This window comes from Podarcis muralis, chromosome 11 (genome assembly GCF_964188315.1).
Source record: "Podarcis muralis chromosome 11, rPodMur119.hap1.1, whole genome shotgun sequence".
NCBI lineage: Eukaryota > Metazoa > Chordata > Lepidosauria > Squamata > Lacertidae > Podarcis > Podarcis muralis.
The window spans coordinates 64,077,570-64,103,578 of record NC_135665.1 but is presented as its reverse complement, the minus strand read 5'-3'; the positions used below and the strand labels follow the sequence as shown (position 1 = coordinate 64,103,578).

The window sequence follows — 26,009 nt, the reverse complement described above, 5'->3', positions numbered from 1 at the left end:
TTATGAACCGGGAAGGGCGGGGTATAAATAAACATTGATGATGATGATGATGATGATATCTCTTGAAAGGCCAAGGGATGCTCTCTTTCCAGTGTGCATTTATCCTTTGAAACAGGGAGTGCATTAAAGAGGAGCGAATAGGACCAGACGGTCACCTGTCACTGACGCTTTAGCTGAGATGCCTGTGTTGCCTTGCAGGGGGTTGGACTAGATGACCCTCAGGGTCTCTTCAAACTCTGTGATTCTGTTCTCCTGCTGCTGCTGGCAGCTGCTGCATTTGCACGGGAACAAGGACCCTACACATCTGTGGCTGGAGGAGGCTGGCACCAATACAGCTCCAAGGCGGGTGGAAGCACATCATTCAGAAGCACCATTAGTATCACCGACTCTTAACTGCCCAAGCTAATGTCTAAAATAATCAGGCAATCAGCTCTTAAGTGGAGGGATTCCTGCGCTGGCTGACAAATGCCTGATTTGACACACACACAGACTTGCTGCCTCCACAGCTCTCTGCTATTCAGGGCCTTGATGATACAATCAAGAGGGCCAGGGAGGAAATTAATGGAGAACGAAGTCAAGGGGTGGGAGAGAAGCAAGCTGAGCTAATGGATTTAAACAGGGAGGGGATGCGGGGGGGACGGGGGACACTGAACATGATGGAACCTGCCTCCCTCCGCAATGCCCAGCTCAGCTTCAGAGCCAGAATGTGGGCACTTTGTGTGTGTTATGTACTGAGTTGAATAGGATCCAGAATGCAGCAGTCTGATTGGCCCTAGAATAGGATCCAGAATGCAGCACTCTGGTTGGCCCTAGAACAATAGGATTCAGAATGCAGCAGTCTGATTGGCCCTAGAACAATAGGATCCAGAATGCAGCACTCTGGTTGGCCCTAGAACAATAGGATTCAGAATGCAGCAGTCTGATTGGTCCTAGAACAATAGGATCCAGAATGCAGCAGTCTGATTGGTCCACAGGAGCCACCCAATCCAGCTCCAGGTGGAAGGGAATCCGCAACCTGATTGGCCTACAGGTGAATCCCGGAATTAGCCAATCACGTGGGGCCCATTGTGTAAATAAGGTATATAAGGCAGGCATTCTGGGGGAACTTCCATTCCTCCTCACCACTGTGAGCTGAATAAAGACCATGAAATCCACTCTCGACTCCGAGTATATTTCAGTGTGTGTCTTGAAATCAGCAGTGAGCAGACCTGCCAAGGAAATTCAAGAACATCTTTATGTTCGTGACAACAGCGGCAAGAGTCTTAATAGCACAAGGATGGAAGAACGAAGAAATCCCAACCAAAGAACTGTGGCAAGAGAAACTGGTGGACTATGCGGAATTGACGAAGTTGAAACTTTGTGATAAGGACAACTGGGACTTTAAAGAAGAATGGGAACCTTTCGCAAAGTACATAAAGAAACAACAAAATGAATTGGACTCCTTGGCAGGTTTTGAACAAACACTCACAAACTTTTTATTGGTAACATATAGATAGATAAATGAAGGATCTTTACAATTTTATAATATGCAGAGAATAACATGTGTGGAAAAACCAGAGAGGGGAACTGAGTGAAGTCCGGGGTGGGTGGGAGGGGGGCTTCTTTCTTGGGGAGAGGGGAGGAGGAAATGGGGAGGAAAAATGAGAATGATGTGTTTTTGATGAATTGTTATGTTGAAATTCCTAATAAAAAATATTCACACCAAAAAAGAAAGGAAGAAATCAGCAGTGAGGTGCAGATGGGGCTCTTCAGCCTGGGAAGGGAGCCCATCTGGGAGAAGGAAACCCTGACCCTCAACCTCCGCTGCCTTATGAGACATCTTTGGGAGACGAAAAGGCTAGGGAGAAAACCCTACACAAATCTGGAGTGAGTTCCCTAAGGCGGTTGGATGGCGCCTTGCACGCCGCCTCCTGCCAACTCCTGCAGCCAGGCTGGTGCTAAACGCCTTGCTCTGCTTTCCTTGGGGCCCCCTATTATGTTTTTACTGTGATTTTATTGGTGTTAGCCGCCCTGAGCCCGGCCGGGGAGGGTGGAGTACAAATAATTTATTATTATTATTATTATTATTATTATTATTATTATTATTATTAGGAAAGGTCTTTCTAGGGTTCTTAGACATGAGAAATGCATGGATCCTCCATGTGCAGGAGCAGCCTACCTCTGTCTGACTGGGTCCTGGGAAGAAACTAGGAGGGCGGGCATTTGCCTCCTTCTTCTTCCCAGCAGCATTTCTGTCTTGCTCCGACCTTCTCTATTCTGGCTCCGCTTGGCACATTTCTGCAGCAGTCCGGGGAGGTCCCCAGTCGCTGTTATGAAGAAAGAGCCATCTGTAGGATGTTGTTTTGAAGTGCACAGGCAGGCGCTGACAAATGCAAATTGCTTAGGATGCTGGCTCCAGGCTTTCCAAAACACGACAGCCACACGCAGGCAAGAGGCACCAGGGACGGAGGCTGAGAAGCTCGCAAGCGAGCAGAAGGTCAGAGATAATCAAGTCCCTGAACTTTCCAGCCACAAACTCTGGGTTCCGTGAACTCCCAAAGACAAAAGCTTATTATTTGTTTATTGACTCGGCTACAGAAAAGAATTGCATTTCTCTCTTCTTTTTTTCCCTGGCAGAAGGCAGAGAAGGAACTGAAAGAGAGTTCAGAAATGCACTTATTGGCGCTCCTGAAATAAAACGGTGCGATTGGCCTAAGTGTCAAAGCAGGAGCTGGGAGCAGGTTGGCATAACTCATAAGGTGTCAGCATAGCTGTCAACTTTTCCCTTTTCTTGAGAGGAATCCTATCGGAATAAGGGAATTTCCCTTAAAAAATGGAAAAGGGGACAGCTATGGGTGTCAGTGAAATTAACTCTTTATTCAAAGAAACAAAAACTGCTCAGGCCTTGTGAGCACATCTTCCCTTGGATAATTTGAGAAGTGGAGACAGCAATGGCTTTAAAACTTAGCTGTGATTCCTGCACTGCAGGGGTTGGACTAGATCAGTGTTTCCCAACCTTGGGCCTCCAGCTGTTTTTGGACTACAACTCCCATCATCCCTAGCTAGCAAGACCAGTGGTCAGGGATGATGGGAATTGTAGTTCAAAAACAGCTGGAGGCCCAAGGTTGGGAAACACTGGACTAGATGACCCCTGGGAGCTATTTCAATTCGACAATTCTCTGATTCCTCTTAATTCTCTGTTTTGTGGGTGGGGAGAGAGATTTGTTCTGTTTTCATCTGGTTTCCAAGAAATGCTACTGAAGGTTATTGTTCATGTTTTTATTCTGTTTATATGTAAACGTCTTTCTCCAAACTTTCTTGGGCTCCATGATCACTGCAGATGGTGACAGAAGCCACGAAATTAAAAGACACCTGCTTCTTGGGAGAAAAGCAATGACAAACCTAGACAGCATCTTAAAAAGCAGAGACATCATCTTGCCAACAAAGGTCCGTATAGTTAAAGCTATGGTTTTCCCAGTAGTGATGTATGGAAGTGAGAGCTGGACCATAAAGAAGACTGATCGCCAAAGAATCGATGCTTTTGAATTCTGGTGCTGGAGGAGACTCTGGAGAGTCCCATGGACTGCAAGAAGATCAAACCTATCCATTCTGAAGGAAATCAGCCCTGCGTGCTCACTGGAAGGACAGATCCTGAAGCTGAGGCTCCAATACTTTGGCCACCTCATGAGAAGAGAAGACTCCCTGGAAAAGCCCCTGATGTTGGGAAAGATGGAGGGCACAAGGAGAAGGGGATGACGGAGGATGAGATGGTTGGACAGTGTTCTCAAAGCTACCAGCATGAGTTTGACCAAACTGCGGGAGGCAGTGGAAGACAGGAGTGCCTGGTGTGCTCTGGTCCACGGGGACACGAAGAGTCGGACATGACACTAAACGACAACATGTAAACAGCTCAGAGATTTCATTCCACTGGGTGGTATTAAGATAATTAGAAACAGATTTCTGCGCCACTAGAAAAGTCCACCATTAAGTGATTAAAAAGTTGTACCTCCCTTCATGTTGGATAATAAGTACCTTTAATTTTAAATTTATGGGGTTTAATAGATTTTATAGTTCATATGCCACTTTGTCACGATTTTGCAGCGTTTTTCTCAAGTTAGTCAAGAGTGAGGTTTTTATTTCAACAATCTGAGGTGTTTAATTATGTTGTGCATGTGCTTCCAATTAATCGGTCTTAAACCACCCTAGCCTTGATATGGCATGAAGCCGGCCTGGAAGTCTTATCGGCGAGCGAATGAAAGGCCAGTCTGTGTCACCAGATCTCCTCTAATCAGTGCAAGAATCCAGGATGAGTCAGAAATAAAGGCAGCAGCTACAAAGCAAAAGATCCGGTAACCTGGCAACATCGGATGGAATCAATACGGCAAAGAAAGGTGAGGGATGATTAAATACCAACATGGCCTTTATATCCTGACGTGCATCTTTCTGACATGCAGCTTCCGCTGGCCTCGTGGCGGATCCTTTCGCCTCCCTCTGCTGAGGCAGAGCTCAGTGTGCCCTGACACAAACATGCCAGGGTTTTTAAGCTGGCAGGTCCTTTGGGGAGAGGGGGCGATAAATTTAGCAGCAGGCTTGGGGTGTCGCTCTCTGGCGTGCAGGAGTATCTGTGGTTGTAAGGAGGACAGAACCAGCAAAGGATGCTCCTGTCCCGCTCCAGAGACCACGTTCCCAGCAACGTGCCAATAATAATAATAATAATAATAAATAATAATAATAATACCCCGCCCATCTGGCTAGGTTTCCTCAGCCACTCTGGGCGGCTACCAACAGAACACTAAAAACAGAAGAAAAAGCAAACGTTAAAAACTTCCCTAAACAGGGCTGCCTTCAGATGTCTTCTAAAACAGTGTTTCCCAACCGGTGTTCCGCGGCACACTAGTGTGCCGCGAGATGTTGCCTGGTGTGCCGCGGGAAAAATTAAAAAATTCGAAAGATATCCGGAGAGGCGGCCTTCAGGCGAGTTTTAATTTTAATTTTCCTTCTCCCACTTAATGCCCCACGCTCGCCCGAGCAGCTTGCAGTCCTCGGTAACCACGGCGACCCGAGGGAGGGGAAGGAACAGGGAAGTCGAGGGCGGCGGCGAGCCACGATGACGTCAGTGGGCCTCGCTGCCTCGCCCTGGCACGGTGTGAGAGCCCCGGCTAGTGGCGCGAGCTTCAGAATAAGTGGGATCCGCGTGCGCGAGACCGAGATCGCGGGTAAGGAGCTCAGCCCTGGGCAGGAGGAAGCGGGGCCGCGCGTGCGGGCCACATCCCCACAGAGAGCGAGCCTCCCCCGGCCCACCACTCCGGGCAGGTCCACTCGCATGAGGGGGCGGCGATGGCGACGGCCGGCAGCTTGCCTGCAATGCCATCCCTCGAGCAGGCGAGGAGCCCGGAGGCTACCAGATGCGAGTCCTCTTTCCCACCCTGCTCGGGAGTCCAGAGCACTTGGTCGCATTCAGGATCTAGAGTGGGGAAGCGGGGCTTGTGTCTGGGCTGGACACATTGGGCTGCCTGTGCCGCTCGACCTGCAGGGAGAAATCAGGGTGGGAGTCACGACCGTGAGGCAGGGCTGCCAAGTGTGGCACAAGAGGACACGGCCGTCGCACCTGTCCTTAGGTAGGAGCTTCTTCCGTGTCGACCTGCTGCCCTAAAGTCTTGGCTTTTTTCTTGGCTTTTTGGCGGTTGGCACAGAAGGAAGGCAAGGGGGAGGGGAAAAAATTGAAACTTACACTTTCGTGCGTCCCTCCCGGCGTGACGCTGCGCGCTGACGTCACGGGGCTGTAATGGTGGTGTGCCTCGAGATTTTTTTCATGAAACAAGTGTGCCTTTGCCCAAAAAAGGTTGGGAAACACTGTTCTAAAAGTCAGATACTGTGGTACCTTGGGTTACATACATTTCAGGTTACAGACTCCACTAACCCAGAAATAGTGCTTCAAGTTAAGAACTTTGCTTCAGGATGAGAACAGAAATCGTGCTCCGGCGGCGCAGCGGCAGAAGGAGGCCCCATTAGCTAAAGTGGTGCTTCAGGTTAAGAACAGTTTCAGGTTAAGAGTGGACCTCCGGAACAAATTAAGTACTTAACCCGAGGAACCACTGTAGTTATTTCTTTTCTTTATACCTTAAGGAAGGGCATTCCACAGGGCGGGCGCCACTACCGAGGAGGCCCTCTGCCTGGCTCCCTATAACCTTACTTCTGGTAGGGAGGGAACCGCCAGAAGGCTCTCGGAGCTGGACCTCAGTGTCCGGGCAGAATGATGGGGGTGGAGATGCTCCTTCAGGTATACTGGGCTGAGGCCGTTTAGGACTTTAAAGGTCAACACCAACACTTTGAATTGTGCTCGGAAACGTCCTGGGAGCCAGTGTAGGTCTTTCAGGACTGGTGATTACAGTCATACCTCGGGTTGAAGTAGCTTCGGGATGAATATTTTCATGTTGCGCTCCGCGGTGACCTGGAAGTAATGGAGTGCATTACTTCCGGGTTTCGCGGCTCGCACATGCGCAAACACTCAAAATGATGTCATGTGCATGCGCGGAAGCGGCTAAACGTGACCCATGCATGCACAGATGCACAGTTGCGTCTTATGTTCACTTCAGAATGCGAACGGGGCTCCAAAATGGATCCCGTTCGCATCCAGAGTTACCACTGTATTAAGATTCTTTTCTCCAAAATCCCACACACCATGTTCTTCTGGATCAAGCACAAATAAAGCCCCGCACAGAGCAATCCCTGTGCTAGATGCACAAATTAAAAAGTGGTTAGAAAATCTGCAGAGCCAAAAGAGGAACGGAAAAGAGGCTAAGTTCATAACAAGAAGTTTGTCACATAGCTCCTTCATTAGCGACCTGTGCCAGACAACTGATTAATAGGTGGAGAGGCTGTGCCCAAACTCGCTTTTCCATGAAGGAGGTGTTGAAATAGCACTCAGCCAATCTACTGGAAAAGACCTTTCTTTACTTGTGATTTTGCAGCTGGTTGCCAGTACTGAACTAGCAGGTCTGACTTAGGGCTTGTCCACACTTCCACTTGGCTTGCGCCTAGAAAGCAGTAGTTTTACCTCTGCCCCGCTGCTTTCTCCCAGAAAACTCACTCTTTAGTGCTAAATCGGAGCAAACATCAATCTAGAGAAAACCCAATTGACGTTTGCTCTGATTCAGCGGCAAAGATCAGGTTTTCCCAGGGGAAAGCATTGGGGAAAGTGAGAAAGTGAACAAGCTCTTAGCAGAAGGCCAGTTTCACACATACGATGCAAACAGGATGCCATCTTCTAATTTTGTATGGGCTGCATGCCTGGGAAGACAGGATGAGTGCCATGTTTATTCAAAGTGTAGCCTTATTGGAGTTCACTGATTGGGTCTTCGTTGCTCCCGAGAGTGAGGAAGGAGGTCAAATGACACTGAGGTTGATTCCAGGAAAGAGTTTATTCTGCTCTCCGGATAGCAGAAGGCACTTGCGTGGTCAGTCCACAGCAAGTCCAAAGAAATGGGAAATTTCATGCAGTATATATATCCTCCAGCCACCCTCTCCCCCCTTCCCTAGGAATTCAAGCACGTCAGCTTATACACGCAGGTTGACATCACAGATGTCCCTGCTCCGACACTCTTAACCATAAAAGGGTTTTCCTTCCTGTACTTCTGACCATAAAAGGGTATTCCTGTTCCTATACTCTTATCTTGGAGCAAGAGGTCACCAACTCCAAGAACACACTCTGGCGCTGTTCCCGGACTAGGTCTGTGCGTCTTTGTGGTCTTTGTGGTCAGGATGTAAGATAAGACACAGACGCGTCATCCCTGTTCCACTTTGGAATGGACAAGGCCATCCGTCATTACCAGCCTTCATGGACTGATAAGGGAGAGAGCTTTGATCACTTGTTTATACAGCTGAGTTTTGGCTCAAGAGCTCAAGTTAAAGCACTTTAGAAATGCTCCCTTGGAAAAGGAAAAAAAATGGATTTTGGGTCCCGTTTCAAACTGACTGCACAGAAACCCATTCCTTCAAAAGTGCTCCCTGGCTAGACACACATCATTTGCCAACAGGGGTGATGAAAGAGCCTGAGGGTGATGGAAGACAACCATCAACACTGCAGAGTACAGAAAACAATATCCTAAATATAGATGCTGCGTCCTGTGAAGTCAACCACCTTTGCAAAAGACTCTGAAATTTCTGGTTAGATTTTTAACCTGTGCTCTGTTGGAAAGGCTGCTCTCTATCCAGACTGGGTGGCATATAAGATTTATCTGTTTTATTTATATATACATATGCCCAAATTAAAACCGAAAAAGTCCTCTTCCTTTGCGCAGCGCTGTCAAGCGAACAAGAGGAGAGGAAAGAAATATTGAAAAGAGCAAAGCAGTCAGAAAAGAGATGATATTTCCTTGCTGCATATTAAGAGCCACCCAACCCTTCCTTCCTTCCCCACGGAGGCTCTTTGGATCGTGGAATGAAATGAAATGAGAAAGCTGCGTGGCACACTGATTTTTGATCATTTCTTCTTCATTATCACAACGATTCGTTTAAGCAGCCAAGCAAGGGAGCCCAAATGCGTATTATTGGAGACGGAGGCTTGCTTAAGGGAGTTTGCAGGTGGGGTGAAATGTGAATTGGAGTCTCCTGACTCACATAACCCTACACACATGTAACTGGCTCTAAAGTAACGCAACATTATATATAATAAAACTGTAATCGTATTAAAAAATTGCAAAGCACAGTTCCTGATGGCAATAATGTATCATATTACTATTAACCTTCTATACATTTTTATTGTCGTAAAGTCCAAGGATAGTCAAGTCCAAAGCTTGTCAAGTCCAACGATTACAATGTACAGTTCCTGTTGGCAATGCCATTTCATACTGATATCTTCCTTCTGCTTCGTCCTATGTCTTAAAAGTGTAACAAATGAACTTGCCTTCTGCATAGCCCTATGTCTTGAGAGTGTAACAAACAGAACCAAAAGGTAAAGGGACTCCTGACCATTAGGTCCAGTCGTGGCCGACTCTGGGGTTGCGGCGCTCATCTCGCTTTATTGGCCGAGGGAGCCGGCGTACAGCTTCCGGGTCATGTGGCCAGCATGACTAAGCCGCTTCTGGCGAACCAGAGCAGCGCACGGAAACGCCGTTTACCTTCCCGCTGGAGCGGTACCTATTTATCCACTTGCACTATGACATGCTTTCAAACTGCTAGGTGGGCAGGAGCAGGGACCGAGCAACGGGAGCTCACCCTGTGGCAGGGATTCGAACCGCCGACCTTCTGATCGGCAAGTCCTAGGCTCTGTGGTTTAACCCACAGCACCACCCGCATCCCTTCAACAAACTGAACTACTTAGTAACAATAAAGCAGTTACGTGTGTGTTGTGGAATTCTGAACATGAGTTACGTAATGAGGCAATTGTGGTGTGTGTTCACATAACCCTACAGCAGAAAAGTTGTCGATACTCTGCCTTGCGATGGTGTCCTTGTGCCCTTGTACAAGGAACATTTCAAAGATGACTGAGGCACCTCTTGTGCCAGGGTTGCAAAGTCACTTTTATTAATTATGGAAATTCCTTCCAATAGCACTTTAGAGACCAACTAAGTTTGGTCTCTAAGGTGCTATTGGAAGGATTTTTTTTATTTTGTTTCGACTACAGCAGACCAACATGGCTACCTACCTGTTATTAATTATGGGACATGGTTGGTGATCATTTCTAAAAGGTGGTGGGATCCTAACTCCAGGGTCCAGGAAGTCACATGCTTGGATACCAAAGCACTGCCCTCAGTCCTCGATATATGCTTGTGGTCATGGCCGTAGCTGAGATTTGCTGCAATGCAGGAATCTCAACTAAAGCACCCAAGAGGGATGGCCATTTGTTCAAATGTTCAGGAGAGGTTGCACCAGTTTGCAGCCTTTGGCACCAAATGGGACATTAGAGAAGTGGTGAAATACAGAATGTGTAAGTTGAGGATTGGGACGCAGGTGGCGCTGTGGGTTAAACCATGGAGCCTAGGGCTTGCCGATCAGAAGTTCAGTGGTTCGAATCCCCACGACGGGGTGAGCTCCTGTTGCTCAGTCCCAGCTGCTGCCAACCTAGCAGTTCAAAAGCACGTCAAAGTGCAAGTAGATAAATAGGTACCACTCTAGCGGGAAGGTAAACGGCGTTTCCGTGCTCTGCTCTGGTTCACCAGAAGTGGCTTAGTCATGCTGGCCACATGACCCGGAAGCTGTACGCCGGCTCCCTCGGCCAATAAAGCAAGATGAGCGCCGCAACCCCAGAGTCGGCCACGATTGGACCTAATCGTCAGGGGTCCCTTTACCTTTAAGTTGAGGATTAATGGCGGAGACTCCTAATGGGAGCAGCCTTGATAAAAACTGACATGGGAAGCCAATTTGGGTTGCCATTTGTTATACAAGCAACTGCTCAGTACTGTTTTGTTGTTACCCTGCAGAAAAGGGCAAACCTCCTTCTTCTGACTGACGGAAAGTGGTTCAGAAAAACACTGGCAGGTTTCCAGAAGGTCGTTGCGGAGTTTACAGCCTTCTGAATCTCAAAAGGTTGCTCCGTTTAGCAAGGAGGAATTAAAGGCCCCGGGAGCAGCCATCAAAGAAGCATTTGAGCCACTCAAGGAAGCCACTTGGCAGGCTGGTATTTATCCTGAGGTCATTTGTCATGGCAAGAATAGCTCCATTACCACCAACGAAGGATCTATCCATCTCAAAATATCTCATTACTACTCAGTCTTCGTGATCAATACATTAAACTGCCTTGCTTATTTGTATGCCTTTCTTTTCTTTTCCTTTTTGAAAAAGAAGCAGCTTAATTCAATCCTTTGCAACATGGCAGAGAAATTATTTAGCCTTTGATACCTTTTCTGAGAAAAGGATGCGCTTGATGACTCGCATTTTCAAGCTCGCGCCATTAAGGGCCTACCAATATGTTCTGCAAATCCATGTAAGCGAACCACAGCAGCCCTCGTCTATCAAGAGAGACGCTCAGGAAAATCAAGAGTGGGAAGATAAGAATCACTTTGCTGGGTCTGCCAAATAAGGCTGCTTGGGGAAGAAAAAACCAGAGCAGGCAGCATTTGTGTCCAATCCACTGCTAGAATCCATCCTATTTTGGGGAGAGAAGTGATCAAAAGTCCAATCTGGTACCCCGTTCATTAAAAAACTCTCCCCAACACTGAGTGAGATTCTAAAGCAGTGATGGGGGAGCCTGTTTGACGCAATGGGCACATTCCTTTCTGGAAAATTTTATGGGGGCCACCTGGGAGTGGTGGGTGCGGCCGGAGTCCAAAATGGGCGCAGCAATGCATGTAATACCTTTGTGCAGTAGGTTAGCTTCTTCTGCACAGCCCCCATGCAGAGAAGCAAGAGACACTGCCAGGGTTCGAACACATATTCCAGGCAGGCAAAAATGCTCATGGGAGGTTCAAAGGAGGGCTGGTGGAAAGAGGGAGCATGGCTAAGGTGTGCTGTCTCTGAACATGGAGGCTCCGCTACGGTAGTCCTGCTCTCCCTTGAGTCTATGTCATCCTCTTTCTGAAAAAGGCATCCTAACCAGTGGCCGCCTCTGCATTCTTGTTCCTGCAAGTTCCATAGTTACACTCCCTGCGAAGAAGGGAAAGCGCTTTTGTGCAACTCCATGCCTTTGCCGAAATACCTTGTGCAAATTATTTGAAACAAAGCCTATCTTACTCATAATCTTGTACTCAAAACAAACATGAAAATCAGTTGATTGTTACAGTGTCGGAAGCCTGCAGCCAATAGAAGGAATGATGCGCTCGCCACAATATATTAAGGTTCTTTGAAAGAGATTTATTCCAGAGCTGGAAAACAGGTATCCTGATGGTACTGGGTTATTGCAGCAGGACCTAGCCCCCTGTCACACATCAAAAGTGGTGAAGAAATTCGTGATAGAGCAGCAAATACAGGTATTTGATTGGCCAGGGAATTCCCCGGACGTAAATCCCATTGAGAATTTGTGGGCTATATGCAAAAGTTGCCTCTGTGCTGTAGACTGTATGACTATGGAGAAGAAGCTCATTCAGGCTCTGATTCGAGTGTGGTACAGGGATCCGAAAATGAACAGTGACTGTTTGAAACTAGCAGACTCCATGCCAAACTGTGTTCAAACGCTGCTTAAAAATAGCGGAGGTCATATCTGTTACTAATGTACATATATGTGAGATTTGTACGTGTATGTGTGAGTTTTGTCCGTAAAACTATGGTTTTCCCAGTAGTGATGTATGGAAGTGAGAGCTGGACCATAAAGAAGGCTGATGGCCGAAGAATTGATGCTTTTGAATTCTGGTGCAGGAGGAGACTCTGGAGAGTCCCTTGGACTGCAAGAAGAGCAAACCTCTCCATTCGGAAGGAAATCAGCCCTGAGTGCTCACTGGAAGGACAGATCCTGAAGCTGAGGCTCCAAGACTTTGGCCACCTCATGAGAAGAGAAGACTCCCTGGAAAAGACCCTGATGTTGGGAAAGATGGAGGGACAAGGAGAAGGGGACGACAGAGGACGAGATGGTTGGACAGTGTTCTTGAAGCGACCAGCATGAGTTTGACCAAACTGCGGGAGGCAGTGGAAGATAGGAGGGCCTGGCGTGCTCTGGTCCAGGGGGTCACGAAGAGTCGGACACGACTAAACGACTAAACAACAACATGTGAGTTTTGTACGATAAACTACATTGTTTGTTTCAATTAATTTGCACAAGGGTGTAGATTACAAACCTACGCTGATCAATCACTCATTAGCCCTCTGAAATAGCCAAGCAGTCCTGGGCCTTCACTCTGGCCAGCACCACTGCAGAGGGCAACTGTTCATTCAACCTGTGGTTCTCAAACAGCTCACCTCCCTTTCTTTACTTCCTTTTATTTTAGGTTATGGTTGTGGCAGAGAGGAGAACAGTTTTCTGCCACGGCAAAATAGGTGGCTGCTCCTGAATATCAAAGTCCACCCTCCCCTGGCCGTGCCTCGTGTAGCTTCATGTATCCCTATTAAAGCACATTCCTTTCCGGAATTGATGCCAGCAGCACTTCATTAGGGGACGGGATTGAATTATCCGCAGTAATTGAGCTGAGCCATTTGAACAGGAGGGACAAAAAGGTTATGAGCGATTCTCAGCTCCCCTGATGTGGGGTAGGAAAGACTTTATTAAAAATGAATCTTGGGCACTTGTTTAAGCATCACCAAAAAGGTCTATTCTGCCCCAGTGAGCTCAGCTACTGCTACAGCCTTTCCCAAACGCGCTGGTCCATGGAGAAAGGACCGTCTTTAAGAATAACTCTGCCCAAGATCTGATCTCCATCTAAATAGAGAGATCTTGCAGCCGCTCCTAAGGGAAAGCTGTGTTTCTCCCCCTGCCAATTATTTTTTTTAATGGTGAACATGACCATTGCATGGATACAGATTGTTCAAACCTCCAAAGAGAGGGGCAGTAAGCTGTTCTCTTCTCTGCCTTTGGATGTAGCCGATAAACAAATGTTTCCAGGTTGGGGGCATGGGAGAAAGCACCCTTCCATGGCCCTGGATTTTATCCAAGGAAGCGAGAGAAAATGCAGGACATTTCTTCACTGCTTCTTCTGCTTTATGCCGAATATTCTTTTGCTTTATGTTCAAAGGCAGGCCTCGCACGTCCTGATACCCCACTAAGTAAACGTCAGCAAGCTTGCTTTCTGCCGCTCCACTGGAACCAATGGATCTCCATTGCGAGAAAGGAGGTTCCGACTAAACTTTAGGAATTGGCAGAAATGACTGGCAGAATCCAAGACCAGGGAGAAGAGTTGGTGGAAGAAGACTGGAAGAAATTTAAAGACTATTTGCAGAAATACTGTAAAATTAATGAATGTTAAAATGATGTTGGATTGAAAATAAGCGGTATTGGTATTAAGATTAACAAGAATATGCAAATATGGATTGATAATGAATGAAAATATATAGTTATAATAGGTTAAGATATAGAGTAAAGATGGTTGAAAGAGGGTAAGGATTTGCTGAAATGTCTTTGTGAATTGGAATACAAAAAGGGGAGGTGAGAGAAGGTCAAGGAAACAAGTAAATGAGTCCAAAGATATTGAAAAATGGATATTTTTTCTTTTTAAATTTCTTTTTCAACTGCCTGTTTTTTTTGCATTTTGTACCCTTTTTTATTCTTTTTTCTATGTGTGTTTTTTCTTAGTTCGTTAATTGTTGTTATAATTTTAGTTTGTTAATTGTTGTTATAATTTTTTCTATTTTGTAAACTTACGTTTTTTATTTTGTAAAATTTGAATCAATATCTTTTTTTTAAAAAAAAATAAACTTTAGGAAGAACTAGCAACATCAACCCTGCCGTGTGGCAATCCCTTGCAGATGACCGCGGTGCCAGGAGACAGAGACGGTCAGGTTGTGCATCCACAGCAGTGCCCAGAGGAGGAATGGCCGCTGGGAGGAGCAAAGAGAGAAGAAATGCCCTGGTGCATCTGCAGCAACACAGCTGGACGCCTTCCCCTGCCCCAGCCAAAACAAAACATGTGTCTCCCCACAGCAAGCGCTGCAACCGTCCAACAGCTCCAAAGTTGCACTTGTCCATTATCTCCCAAGGCAGGCGGTTGCCAATCAAAATGTCCAACAGTAAGGGCTGTTCGACACTGGGCCTATGGATGACCTTGGAAGGTGGTGGCCTCTCCTTCCTTGGAGGTTTCCAAACACAGTTTGGATGGCCATCCGCAGAAACTGCTGCTTGCCTTCTATCACTGTGCCATTGAGAGCGTGCTCACTTATGGCTTATGTGTGTGGTACGGAAGCTGTACTACCCAGGACAGGATAGGGTTGTGCAGAGTTGTTAAGGCAGCAGAGAGCATTGTTGGCTGCCCACTCTCCACCTTAGAGCAGATTTATGCCACAAGGTGCCATAGGAAGGCACTGGACATAGTAAAAGATCCATCGCATCCTGGTCACTGTCTCTTCGAGCTCCTGCCGTTGGGACGGAGATACAGGACGAGGAAGACAAGAACGAGCCGTCTTAAGAACAGCTTCTTCTCCAGAGCGATCTCGGCCCTGAATGGGAAGCCTGGACTTTGAAAGTCATCTAATCTTCCTTGCTGTACTATACTGTATTGTTTTAATTAGTGTTTTTAAAGTTGTTTTGATTTTGTGTGGAGTGCCCTACCTGGGTGGATGGAGCAGCCAAGTAATTTCGTTGTCCCCGAGAGGGGGCAATGACAATAAAGATATTATTATTATTATTATTATTATTATTATTATTATTATTATTATTATTATTATCATCATCATCATCATCATCATCTGTCAGGGAAGCTTTAGCTGTGAATCCTTCATTGCAGGGCGTTGGACTAGAGGACCCTTCGGGTCCCTTCCAACTGTACCGTTTTATGATTCATTGCTCTCGCTTGGTTTTTCTGTGCATTGCACCAGCATCCACATCCACCACCTGCTGCCCCTGTTTCCTGCCCACCTGCGGTCCCTGTGTCCACACCTGCCAGTGGTACTTTGTGTACAGACCCAGGGGGGAATGGCCAGCTAACAAACGAAAGATGGCAGAGGCACCATCAACAGGTGGTCAACGGCTTCCTGCCATGATACAGCTGGTCTAGTACCTGTGGGATGTCCAGATAGGCACAGAATATCCATCTTTTCCTTAAGATGCATCAGCATCACTTCTGAAAGGTTGTCAGGTGTGCGTGCAGGAGCCAGGCCCTGTGACCAGTAGGACTTTGCAGGACTGGGGCCTTCCTAAGTTTGTTTTGAAGAGGCAAGGCGCGGCCGCACAGGTGAGGCTGATTGGTAACTCACAGCACCTGGTGGCAAGAGCCAGGAAGGGATATAAGGTCAGCATTTCCCTTCGGCTCTTTGCCACAGCAACACGCATCCTGCCTTGATTCTTGATCCTCAGACCCCTGCCTTCGTGCCTCCTTGCTTCCTGACCCTCGGACTCTTGGCTTCTTCACTCCCAGCTCTCTGACCCTCGGACTCCTGGCTTCTGGACCCCCGTTCCTGCTCCCACTCTGCCAACTTGCCCCTGGTCCTGACATCCCCTGCTGGGACTTCAATTGCCTGTGAACCGGAATGTGACAATGGTTGGTTATATGCATGTCAGAAACCAAACTGGCATTACCCCAACAGAGCCTACGGTCAAGCTCACCTGAGACACCAGCAGGACCCATCAATCCATGCAAGAGATGATAGATAGGCAGGCAGGCAGGCAGGCAGGCAGACAATCAGCTTACCTTCCCGTCAGTGGTAACCGCAGCAAAGACGGTGGAGGAATATGGAGCCCAAGCAACATCTCCAACAGCAGAATTGAGGTCGTAGATGAACATGGGAGTCCTGCAAGCAAAAGACCCTGGATGTCAGCAGATGCCACCTTCTGAGTCAGGGCTGGGCATAATCCGTTCTGGGCAGAAGCAAGCCAAGAACAGGCCCAGGCAGAGAGGCAGGCAACTGCGCGAGGAATTTGAGCCAGGCCACTGGTTTAAAAGAAAGGGTTACAGATGGCACAGAGAAAGTGGACATGGATATTCCAAAAAGGGCAGGTTCTGTTCAGTTCCATAGAAAGCAAAGGAAAGTTCCCTGGAGGCAGAAAAGTTTAACCAGTCTGCCCAGAAGGTCTCTTTTCTGCTCCCCTTTTAGGGCCGTTGAAGCCAGTGGGCAGCTGAATAAGTCCTCTCTGGTGTGACCCACTGCAGGGCGAGGATGAAGGTTGGCACCCACATGTGGGCCAAGGAAGGGCATCTTTTGGCCAGAGTCTGCCAGGGGCATTTTGCTCCCCCAAGTGGCTGCACTGTGTGACCTCAAAGCTGCGCCCCGACAAGGCAGCCCCCCCTGCTGTGCACAACTGAGTGTGATCCAGCTGTTTGCTCCAGACAGCATCCTCCAGAAGGGGTTTTGGGGGGCACCTTTTAGATTAGGGACTGCTTCTCTGGCCTCCCAACCCATCTTGCCCATCTGCTCAGGCTACTTCTTGTGCCAGCCTTGCTTTCTCTAGTGACACATCACCTTTGCAGAAGGAAAGCTGTGGCCATCCCATAGCCGTGGAGAACAGCCACAGAGAACTCCTGCCCATGTGGGCATAATTTGTTTTCTTTATTTCATAAACTTTATATACTGCATGATTACACACACACACACACACACACACACACACACACGAGTGGACACTCGGGTTGAGAACGTGACCCATGCGGGAAGCACGTTCGCAACCCGCAGCGCCGCGTCTGCACATGCACGGGTTGCGATTCGGCGCTTCTGCGCATGCCCAAAGCGAAATATATCGCTTTCGTGCATGTGCAAGCGCTGAAACCCGGAAGTAACCTGTTCCAGTACTTCTAGGTTTGGCACGGTGCGCAACCCAAAATCGCACAACCCGAAGTGTCTGTAACCTGAGGTATGACTGTATACACACACACACACACACACACACACACACACACAGCATCCACTATTCCCCACCCACCCCGCCAAAGCAGTTTGCTAAATTATAAATAAGAAGCATTAAGAACAACAATTTAAGACACTGAAAAAATAACCACAGGCTAAGGACAGATTAAAACCTGCATCAACTCTCTGAGCAGGCATGTCAAAACACACACACTCAAAATAGTTTTTTAGCAGGTGCCAGAAAGAGTACAGTGAAGGTGCCTGCTTGAGATCAATAGGCAGGGAGTTCCAAAGTTTATCAGCATAAATCACAACTGCCCTCCACCCCCCAGTGCACGGGGATGACAGCAGGGCAATGCACAGGCTGTGGCTGGACATACTTTATGTTGTGGTCCCAGATCTTCACCGTCCAGTCTGAGCTGCAGGAAATGAAAACCTTGCTGTGGAACGGGTTCCAGCTCACGGCATCGACGGCCATATGGTGGGCATGAAAGATGTCCAGGAATTGCGTCGAGTAGGACTTTGAACACTGCAAAAATACAAGGAGTCGGTGACATTCTGCTGCTCAGCTCTCTGCATTATTTCCTCCCCCCCGGAGATGAGTTTTCACTTAACACCTGATACCTGCTTTGTCTCTCTTCGGCACACAGCACGGAGCCCTTATCATCACAGTAATTTCCTCACTCTGCTCTGCAATCCTGAATCTGGCCAGTGAAATTGGGCTTAATGGAAGTATTTTTAGAGCTGGGCTGTTTATTAAGCGTCCATTTCCAGCCCCATGAAGAATTCCTACTCGCTCCTCGGGAGACGCTGCCGCAAGCTAATGTATAGTAATGCAAAGAACCCGGAGTTCAGATTGGACGTCAGATTCGGGTGACTGCAACTTCTGCTTCTCATTTAACAGACATGTAGCATAAACAGCATGCTAGATGCTGCACAAGCGACAGGGGTAAGGCCATCATGGACTAGAAAACCCAGACAAGGGAGATGTTGGGGAAAAGGCTAGTGGCTGTGCCATGAGTAGCTGGGCAGAAGATTTGTCACACTGCATTTTCCAGAGGCCTTCTGATCATTGGCATTTCCAGAATTTGTTATATTAAAGAGCTTGTAAAATGCCCCCCTGAAGTCTGGAAGTACTGAAAGGTACCATTCCCAAGAGATATTTCTGCACGTTGCAAAATCATTCCAAGGGAACAGCACTTTTGGTCCAATTCAGGTCCTATGAAGTTTCCCTAATTTGGGTCCTATGCAGAGGGATCCCTTGGGGCAGCGGGGGTAGGGGGAGGTGTCAAGAAGTCATGGTTCATTCTAGCCAGTCATGCAATTGACGGCTATCTGTTATGTACTGAGTTGAATAGGATCCAAAAGGCAGCAGTCTGATTGGTCCTAGAACAATAGGATTCAGAATGCAGCAGTCTGATTGGTCCTAGAACAATAGGATTCAGAATGCAGCAGTCTGATTGGTCCACAGGAGCCACCCAATCCAGCTCCAGATGGAAGGGAATCCGCAACCTGATTGGCCTACAGGTGAATCCCGGAATTAGCCAATCACGTGGGGCCCATTGTGTAAATAATGTATATAAAGCAGATTTGGGGGGGGGGACTTCCATTCCTCCTCCTCACCACTATGAGCTGAATAAAGAGCATGAAATCCACTCTCGACTCCGAGTATATTTCACTATCCATTGAGGGAACAGAAACAGGCTTAGTGAGGATCCTGCTCGGGATAATGAATTTTACAGCCTAACTTGGGGGCTGCTAATTTGGTCTTGATCCAGAGCCATCATGGCTAGGAGCCACCTACGAGAACAAGCCAAGTTCCCCAGAAAGATATAGTCTGGAATCATAGAAGAGTAGAGTTGGGAGGGACTCTGAGGCTCATCTAGTCTAACCCGCCTGAAATGCAGCTTCTTTCAACTCTTGCCAATACATTGCTTTGCACAGACTAACAAGGAAACTGTTCTGGATTTGATTTTAGAATAAGGAAAAACATTCGCACGTATATTGACTAAATACTATACCAGTTCATCTTAAAAAGAAGACATCACCTTGCCAACAAAGGTCCGTATAGTTAAAGCTATGGTTTTCCCAGTAGTGATGTATGGAAGTGAGAGCTGGACCATAAAGAAGGATGATTGCTGAAGAATGGATGCTTTTGAATTCTGGTGCTGGAGGAGACTCTTGAGAGTCCCATGGACTGCAAGAAGATCAAACCTATCCATTCTGAAGGAAATGAGTCCTGAGTGCTCACTGGAAGGACAGATCCTGAAGCTGAGGCTCCAATACTTTGGCTACCTCATGAGAAGAGAAGACTCCCTGGAAAAGACCCTGATGCTGGGAAGGATGGAGAGCACAAGGAGAAGGGGATGACACAGGACGAGATGGTGGGACAGTCTTCTCGAAGCTACCAGCATGAGTTTGACCAAACTGCGGGAGGCAGTGGAAGACAGGAGTGCCTGGCGTGCTCTGGTCCATGGGGTCACGAAGAGTCGGACACGACTAAACAACTAAACAACAAAAGACCAGTTCATGGAGGAGAGGGATATCAGTGGCTACTAGCCATAATGGGTATGTTCTGCCTCCACAGTCGGAGGCAGCAGAGCTTCTGAATACCAGCCTTCACGTTCTTACTACTTGCAGCTGTATTTAATTAATTATTTTAATAATAATAATAATAATAATAATAATAATAATAATAATAATAATAATAATAAATTTTATTTATACCCCGCCCTCCCCGGCCAGAGTAGCTCAGGGCAGCTAACACCAATAAAATCACAGTAAAAACATAATGGGGGGGAATAAAACCAGTTTAAAATACAGGTTAAAATGCAATTTAAAATGCAGCCTCATTTTAAAAGTAGCTGATAGATCAAGACCATAAGGGAAGGGAAACATAAAGGTCAGACTGAGTCCAAACCAAAGGCCAGGCAGAACAGCTCTGTCTTGCAGGCCCTGCGGAAAGATGTCAAGTCCCGCAGGGCCCTAGTCTCTTGTGACAGAGCGTTCCACCAGATCGGGGCCAGTACTGAAAAGGCCCTGGTCCTAGTTAGCACAAATGTGCTAAAAACACACACAGAGCATTACTGTATTTCAACAGAGAGCGTTGTTCTTCCTAGTTCGTACCATAGGCCACCCCACCTCTAAGTCTCACACGAACAAGTAAACCCTGCAAGATCAAAAAATAAACCCATTTTACAGAGGCTGAGATGGAGTCAGTTGGCCACAGCTGGTCAGCGACTTTAAAGCTTATGTCAGAGTTGAACGAGATTAAGTTCCAGCATTCAAACTTGGCAAGACCAAATGCAAATCCCTGCTACACCTTTTCCGAAGGTCACTATCTTTGGTAATCCTCACAGAACTCTAGCCCATGGCTGCCATTAATTTGATTTAAACTGATTTTATACCGATTTGATTTTAGAATGCTGTATTATTTTACTGTTGTTAGCCGCTCTGAGCCCGGCTTCGGCTGGGGAGGGCGGGATATAAATAAAATTGTTGTTGTTGTTGTTGTTGTTACAGTGGTGCCCCGCAAGACGAATGCCTCGCATGACAAAAAACTCGCTAGATGAAAGGGTTTTCCGTTTTTTGAGTCGTTCCGCAAGACGAATTTCCCCATGGGCTTGCTTCGCAAGATGAAACGTCTTGCGAGTTCTTGCGAGTTTGTTTCCTTTTTCTTAAAGCCGCTAAGCTGCTAAGCCGTTAAGCCGTTAATAGCCGCTAAGCCGTTAATAGCCGCTAAGCCGCTAAGCCGCTAATAGCCGTGCTTCGCAAGACGAAAAAACCGCAAGACGAAGAGACTCGCGGAACGGATTAATTTCGTCTTGCGAGGCACCACTGTATTATTATCATCTCCAGTTGGCCAGTTCTGCCTGAAAGCAAAGTTATTAATTTCTGACTCGTGGGGTATCCCAGGGCCTTCCAGATAAGCTGATCTTCCCTGTTAAATTGCATTGGTTCAGGCGACAGAGTCGCCTCTTTGGGTGAGTTGGACGTTCCAGCATCCCTGAAATTTTTATAAATGATTAAGGTCCAGGAATCTTTCCGAGAGGCTGAGCTGCTGGTCCTGCACATAATTATATTGCTAAAAGCGCACCTGCAAAGCAGCAACCCTCCATCATTGCTAATGATTCCCGAAACCAAAGATCAGTATGTTTCCTCACCAACGCCTTCCTTCCGGCAATCAGGCCACGGGCAATTTAACAGAAGAAGGAAGACGCTGCCTTGCCTGAATGTTTGTCTCTAGTGCAGAAGAGGTTTTACAGGGCTGGAGGGCCAGGAAATATTAGCATTCGGATGGCTGTTGAAGATGGTGCTATCTTGGCAGGAAGGCTCCCCTTAGCCCAAACCACATATGGCAAGAAACCTATGAGGTCCAGGCTCAGAGAATGACCCAAGCAAAATTATACGGCCAACTCATTAAGGGCAGAACTGCACCTGCTTCCATGGGCATAGCCAGAATTTTTATTGGGAGTAGCAGGACTTTTTGGGGGGGGGCAGAACCGATGTGATTGGTCAGTTAGTTACCATATTTTTTGCTCCATAAGACGCACCTTTTCTTCCTAAAAAGTAAGGGGAAATGTCTGTGCGTCTTATGGAGCGAATGTGTGGTCCCTGGAGCCAAATTGCCCAGGGGCAGAAAGCAGATCGTGCTTTTTTTTTTGAAAGAGGAAAGGGGGTGTTGAAACAAAGCCACTGATCGTTTGCCGATTGGGGAGAGAGATAAGGGACGCTAGAGATAAAGGAGGCTGTCTGGGAGGGGCGAGTTAAAGATAGCAAACTTGCAAGGAGAGGAGACAGGAAGACTAAAGCAATGAGGAGAGAAATTAGAAGAAAAGGAGGAGCAAAAAACTACTCCAGCTAAGGAAAAGACAGCTAAGGAAAAGACCCCCATCGTTCTGCCCAGACACTGAGATCCAGCGCCGAGAGGCCTTCTGGCGGTTCCCTCATTGCAAGAAGCCAAGTTACAAGGAACCAGGCAGAGGGCCTTCTCGGTAGTGGCACCCTCCCTGTGGAATACCCTCTCACCAGATGTCAAAGAGAAAAACAACTACCAGACTTTTAGAAGACATCTGAAGGCAGCCCTGTTTAGGGAAGCTTTTAATGTTTAACAGACTATTGTATTTTAGTGTTTTGCTGGAAGCCGCCCAGAGTGGCTGGGGAAACCCAGCCAGATGGGTGGGGTATAAATAATAAATTATTATTATTATTATTATTATTATTACTTCTACTACTACTACTACTACTACTATTACTATTCAGCTGTCTCCCGTTAAGGCCTCAAGGCCGGTGTCACAAGGTAATTGGGTGGAAGAGTTGAACACCTATGGTCTTAGGTAAAGGTAAAGGTACCCCTGCCCGTATGGGCCAGTCTTGCCAGACTCTAGGGTTGTGCGCCCATCTCACTCAAGAGGCCGGAGGCCAGCGCTGTCCGGAGACACTTCCGGGTCACGTGGCCAGCGTGACGAAGCTGCATCTGGCAAAGCCAGAGCCGCACACGGAAACGCCGTTTACCTTCCCGCTGGTAAGCAGTCCCTATTTATCTACTTGCACCCGGGGGTGCTTTCGAACTGCTAGGTTGGCAGGCGCTGGGACCGAGCAACGGGAGCGCACCCCGCCGCAGGGATTCGAACCGCGACCTTTCGATCAGCAAGTCCTAGGCACTGAGGCTTTAACCCACAGCGCCACCTGCGTCCCAGCCTATGGTCTTAAGTCCCCATAAAACCTAGACCGGTGGGAGCTCTCAGCACCCAGCCAGCCAGCCAGCCAAGGTCAGTGTCTGTTTGAGCTTTTGGCAGCATCCTGCTCCTTTGCTCAGCCTTTAAGTGTAAGCCTTTATGTTCATTAGCTGGATAAGTTACTGTTTGTTGTTTTCTTACCTTCTGGGCTATTTTAATCTGTGAGTTTAAATTGGGAGTTTCTCTCTCTCTCATTTTAGTAAAATCTGTGCATGATTTCATGAAATTGGGTCTGGTCTGAGTGCCTGAACCCTTTAATTTTGACCACGTTTTTCAGAGCAAGGGTCGTCCACCACAAAGCAGATGTCCCAGCATTGGTAGCCTCACAGCTGGATTACCGCAATGCACTCTGCGTGGGGCTACCCTTGGGGCTGGTTGGTTGGAGGCTGCAGCTGATGCAGAACAAGGCAGCTAGATTGCTTGTGGGGCAGCGGTGGTGGCAAACAACCAGTGGACCCTCTGCTTGCTGCGCTTTCACTGGCTGCCAATCTCCTGCTGGGCCAAGTTCAGGTTGTATTAACATCAAAAGCCCTATACAGCTCAGAACCGGGTTACTTGGTTAGATTGGTCTCAACCAGGGCCACAGACATTTCAGCACTGGTCCCGACTTGGTGGAACGCTCTGTCACAAGAGACCAGGGCCCTGCGGGACTTGACATCTTTCCGCAGGGCCTGCAAGACAGAGCTGTTCCACCTGGCCTTTGGTTTGGACTCAGTCTGACCCTTATGTTTCCCTCCCCTTATGGTTTTGATCTAAGGGCTACTACTAAAATGGGGCTGCATTTTAAATTGCATTTTAACCTGTATTTTAAATTGGTCCCCCCCCCCTATTATGTTTTTACTGTAATTTTACTGGTGTTAGCCGCCCAGAGCCTGGCTCTGGCTGGGGAGGGCGGGGTATAAATAAAAATTATTCTTATTCGTATTCTCCCTTATACACCCAAAGATCCTTGCAGCTGGAGGTAATGTCCCTCCTGCAAATATCTCGGAAGCCTGCTCTGCAGAAACTTGGAGCAGGGCTTTTGGTGTGGCTGCCCCTCTTCTAGGGAACAGCATTCCTGTGGAGTTATGGCAGGAAACTGGGTTTCTGGAAACAGTGGGATACATTTTTGTTCCCAGCTGGATAAACCTGTCCTTTCTGTGAGTGACTATTTTATATTGTTTTAGTTTAGTTTTCAACTGTTTTTCACTGTTTCTACCTTGGGATGATTGCATAGAAGGCAATTAATAGATTAAGAAGGAGAAGGAGAGTTTCCACAAAACTTCCGTGCACAAAGTCGATGCCCTTAGTTTCTTCTCCTCAAATCCCTGCTCCCAGCTCCCGTCAAGAGAGGGGTTTTTTTGCCTGGCAGATTCATAAGCAGGGCATGCACGCGGAGTACGTGGCAGCCGTTTAGGGCAGCACGTCTGCATTAATGCAGAAACAATTTATCTGCAGAAAAGGGCAGCAGATAGGGCTGGGTTTGTAATTAAGATAATCACTTCTTGGCTTCCGAAATGCTATTAACAGGGCTACTCTCTGAAATTTGCCACAATTGTTCTGCAGCCAAAAATTAGAGCATTATTGGGCTGATTGTCGGAAGGCGTTAAAGGCAACGGCATTCTCTTCCAATAACCATTTAACAAACAAGCTCTACAGACAGGATGGCTGGGCTTGCCACTCCTCGTTCTTGCGCATTCTTAAAAAGCTGGATTATTATTTTTTGCATGGCAGGGAGTTTGGCAAGGCCAATTTCATTTCCTTCACTGGGGCAGTCCTTCCTGCCCCAAAGTGTCTCTCACAGTCTGGTTCTCCTGGAGGGGAGAAAATCCTCCTCAAACTCAGTCGGTGCAATCTGTTCACTTGCTTTACTTAAACATCCCATCTTGAGAGGATTCTGGCAAACGTCATGCAGGCATCGCCGCATGCAGACACAGAAGCCTTTCAGAGCATATTTTGGGACTGGAAATGCCAGACATCATTCTGCAGAAACAGGCAGAGCAACAGCTTGTAGAGGGAAGGGCCTTACTTTGTAGATTTTGCCTTCTTCTGTGCCCACAAGGAACAAATAATCAATCTTCTTGTGAAAGTCAAACGAAGTCCCGCAGCCTGTTTGGAAGGAGAGAGAAATAAAAGAAATAAAAGTTTGTCATGGAACTCTGTTAGGGCTCCATTTTCCCTGGGAGGATCTAGCTATTCAACCTGCTGTTTAACAAGAGCAATAGCTCCAGATTCACCAGCCGTTTAACTGGGGCAGGGAACAATCACAGCTCCCTTTGGCTGATCAGGAGTTATATGGGAATTCCGAAAAAGCGAAACAAAGGGGCTGCAGTTTTCGGCCCAGGAAGAAAACATGGCCATTTTTATCTAGCTGTGCTGAAAAGAGAGGCTTTGCCAAAGCAGAAGAGAGCTGTTGGATCCTGAGGTGCGCACCCATTCTGCATGGGAAATAGCTGCGTTTCTGCTAGCTCCCCACTCCCTTCAACCTCTAAGACAACACGGCTGGTTTTGCAAAGACGTCGGTAAGCCTTTAATAATCTATTTCTTCCAGAGGAAACTGCTCTCGGAAATATCCTGAAAGTCTGAGTGACCAAAGGGAAGCGAGCGAAGCGTAACTCTGTGGAACCAGGTTTCTTTTTGGAAGGGCTAAGGACTAAGGGACGCGGGTGGCACTGTGGGTTAAACCACAGAGCCTAGGGCTTGCCGATCAGAAGGTTGGCGGTTCGAATCCCCGCGCCGGGGTGAGCACCCGCTGCTTGGTCCCTGCTCCTGCCAACCTAGCAGTTCAAAAGCACATCAAAGTGCAAGTAGATAAATAGGTACCACTCCGGCGGGAAGGAGAATGGCATTTCCATGTGCTGCTCTGGTTCGCCAGAAGCGGCTTAGTCATGCTGGCCACATGACCTGGAAGCTGTATGCCGGCTCCCTCGGCCAGTAAAGCGAGATGAGCATCGCAAC

The 26,009-nt window shown here is 47.5% G+C and overlaps 1 protein-coding gene across 1 annotated transcript in view; it reads right to left on the bottom strand.

The window, feature by feature from the left end:
• Positions 1–26,009, bottom strand: part of DNAI1 (dynein axonemal intermediate chain 1) — a 164,852-nt gene that overhangs the window by 48,027 nt on the left and 90,816 nt on the right. Inside the window, exons 16-18 of the mRNA XM_028748145.2 lie at positions 25,081–25,160; positions 17,715–17,863; positions 16,185–16,284 (exon numbers count right to left, since the gene is read on the bottom strand). Of these exons, the coding sequence (XP_028603978.2) occupies positions 16,185–16,284; positions 17,715–17,863; positions 25,081–25,160 (329 nt within the window). The remainder of the gene's footprint in view (positions 1–16,184; positions 16,285–17,714; positions 17,864–25,080; positions 25,161–26,009) is intronic.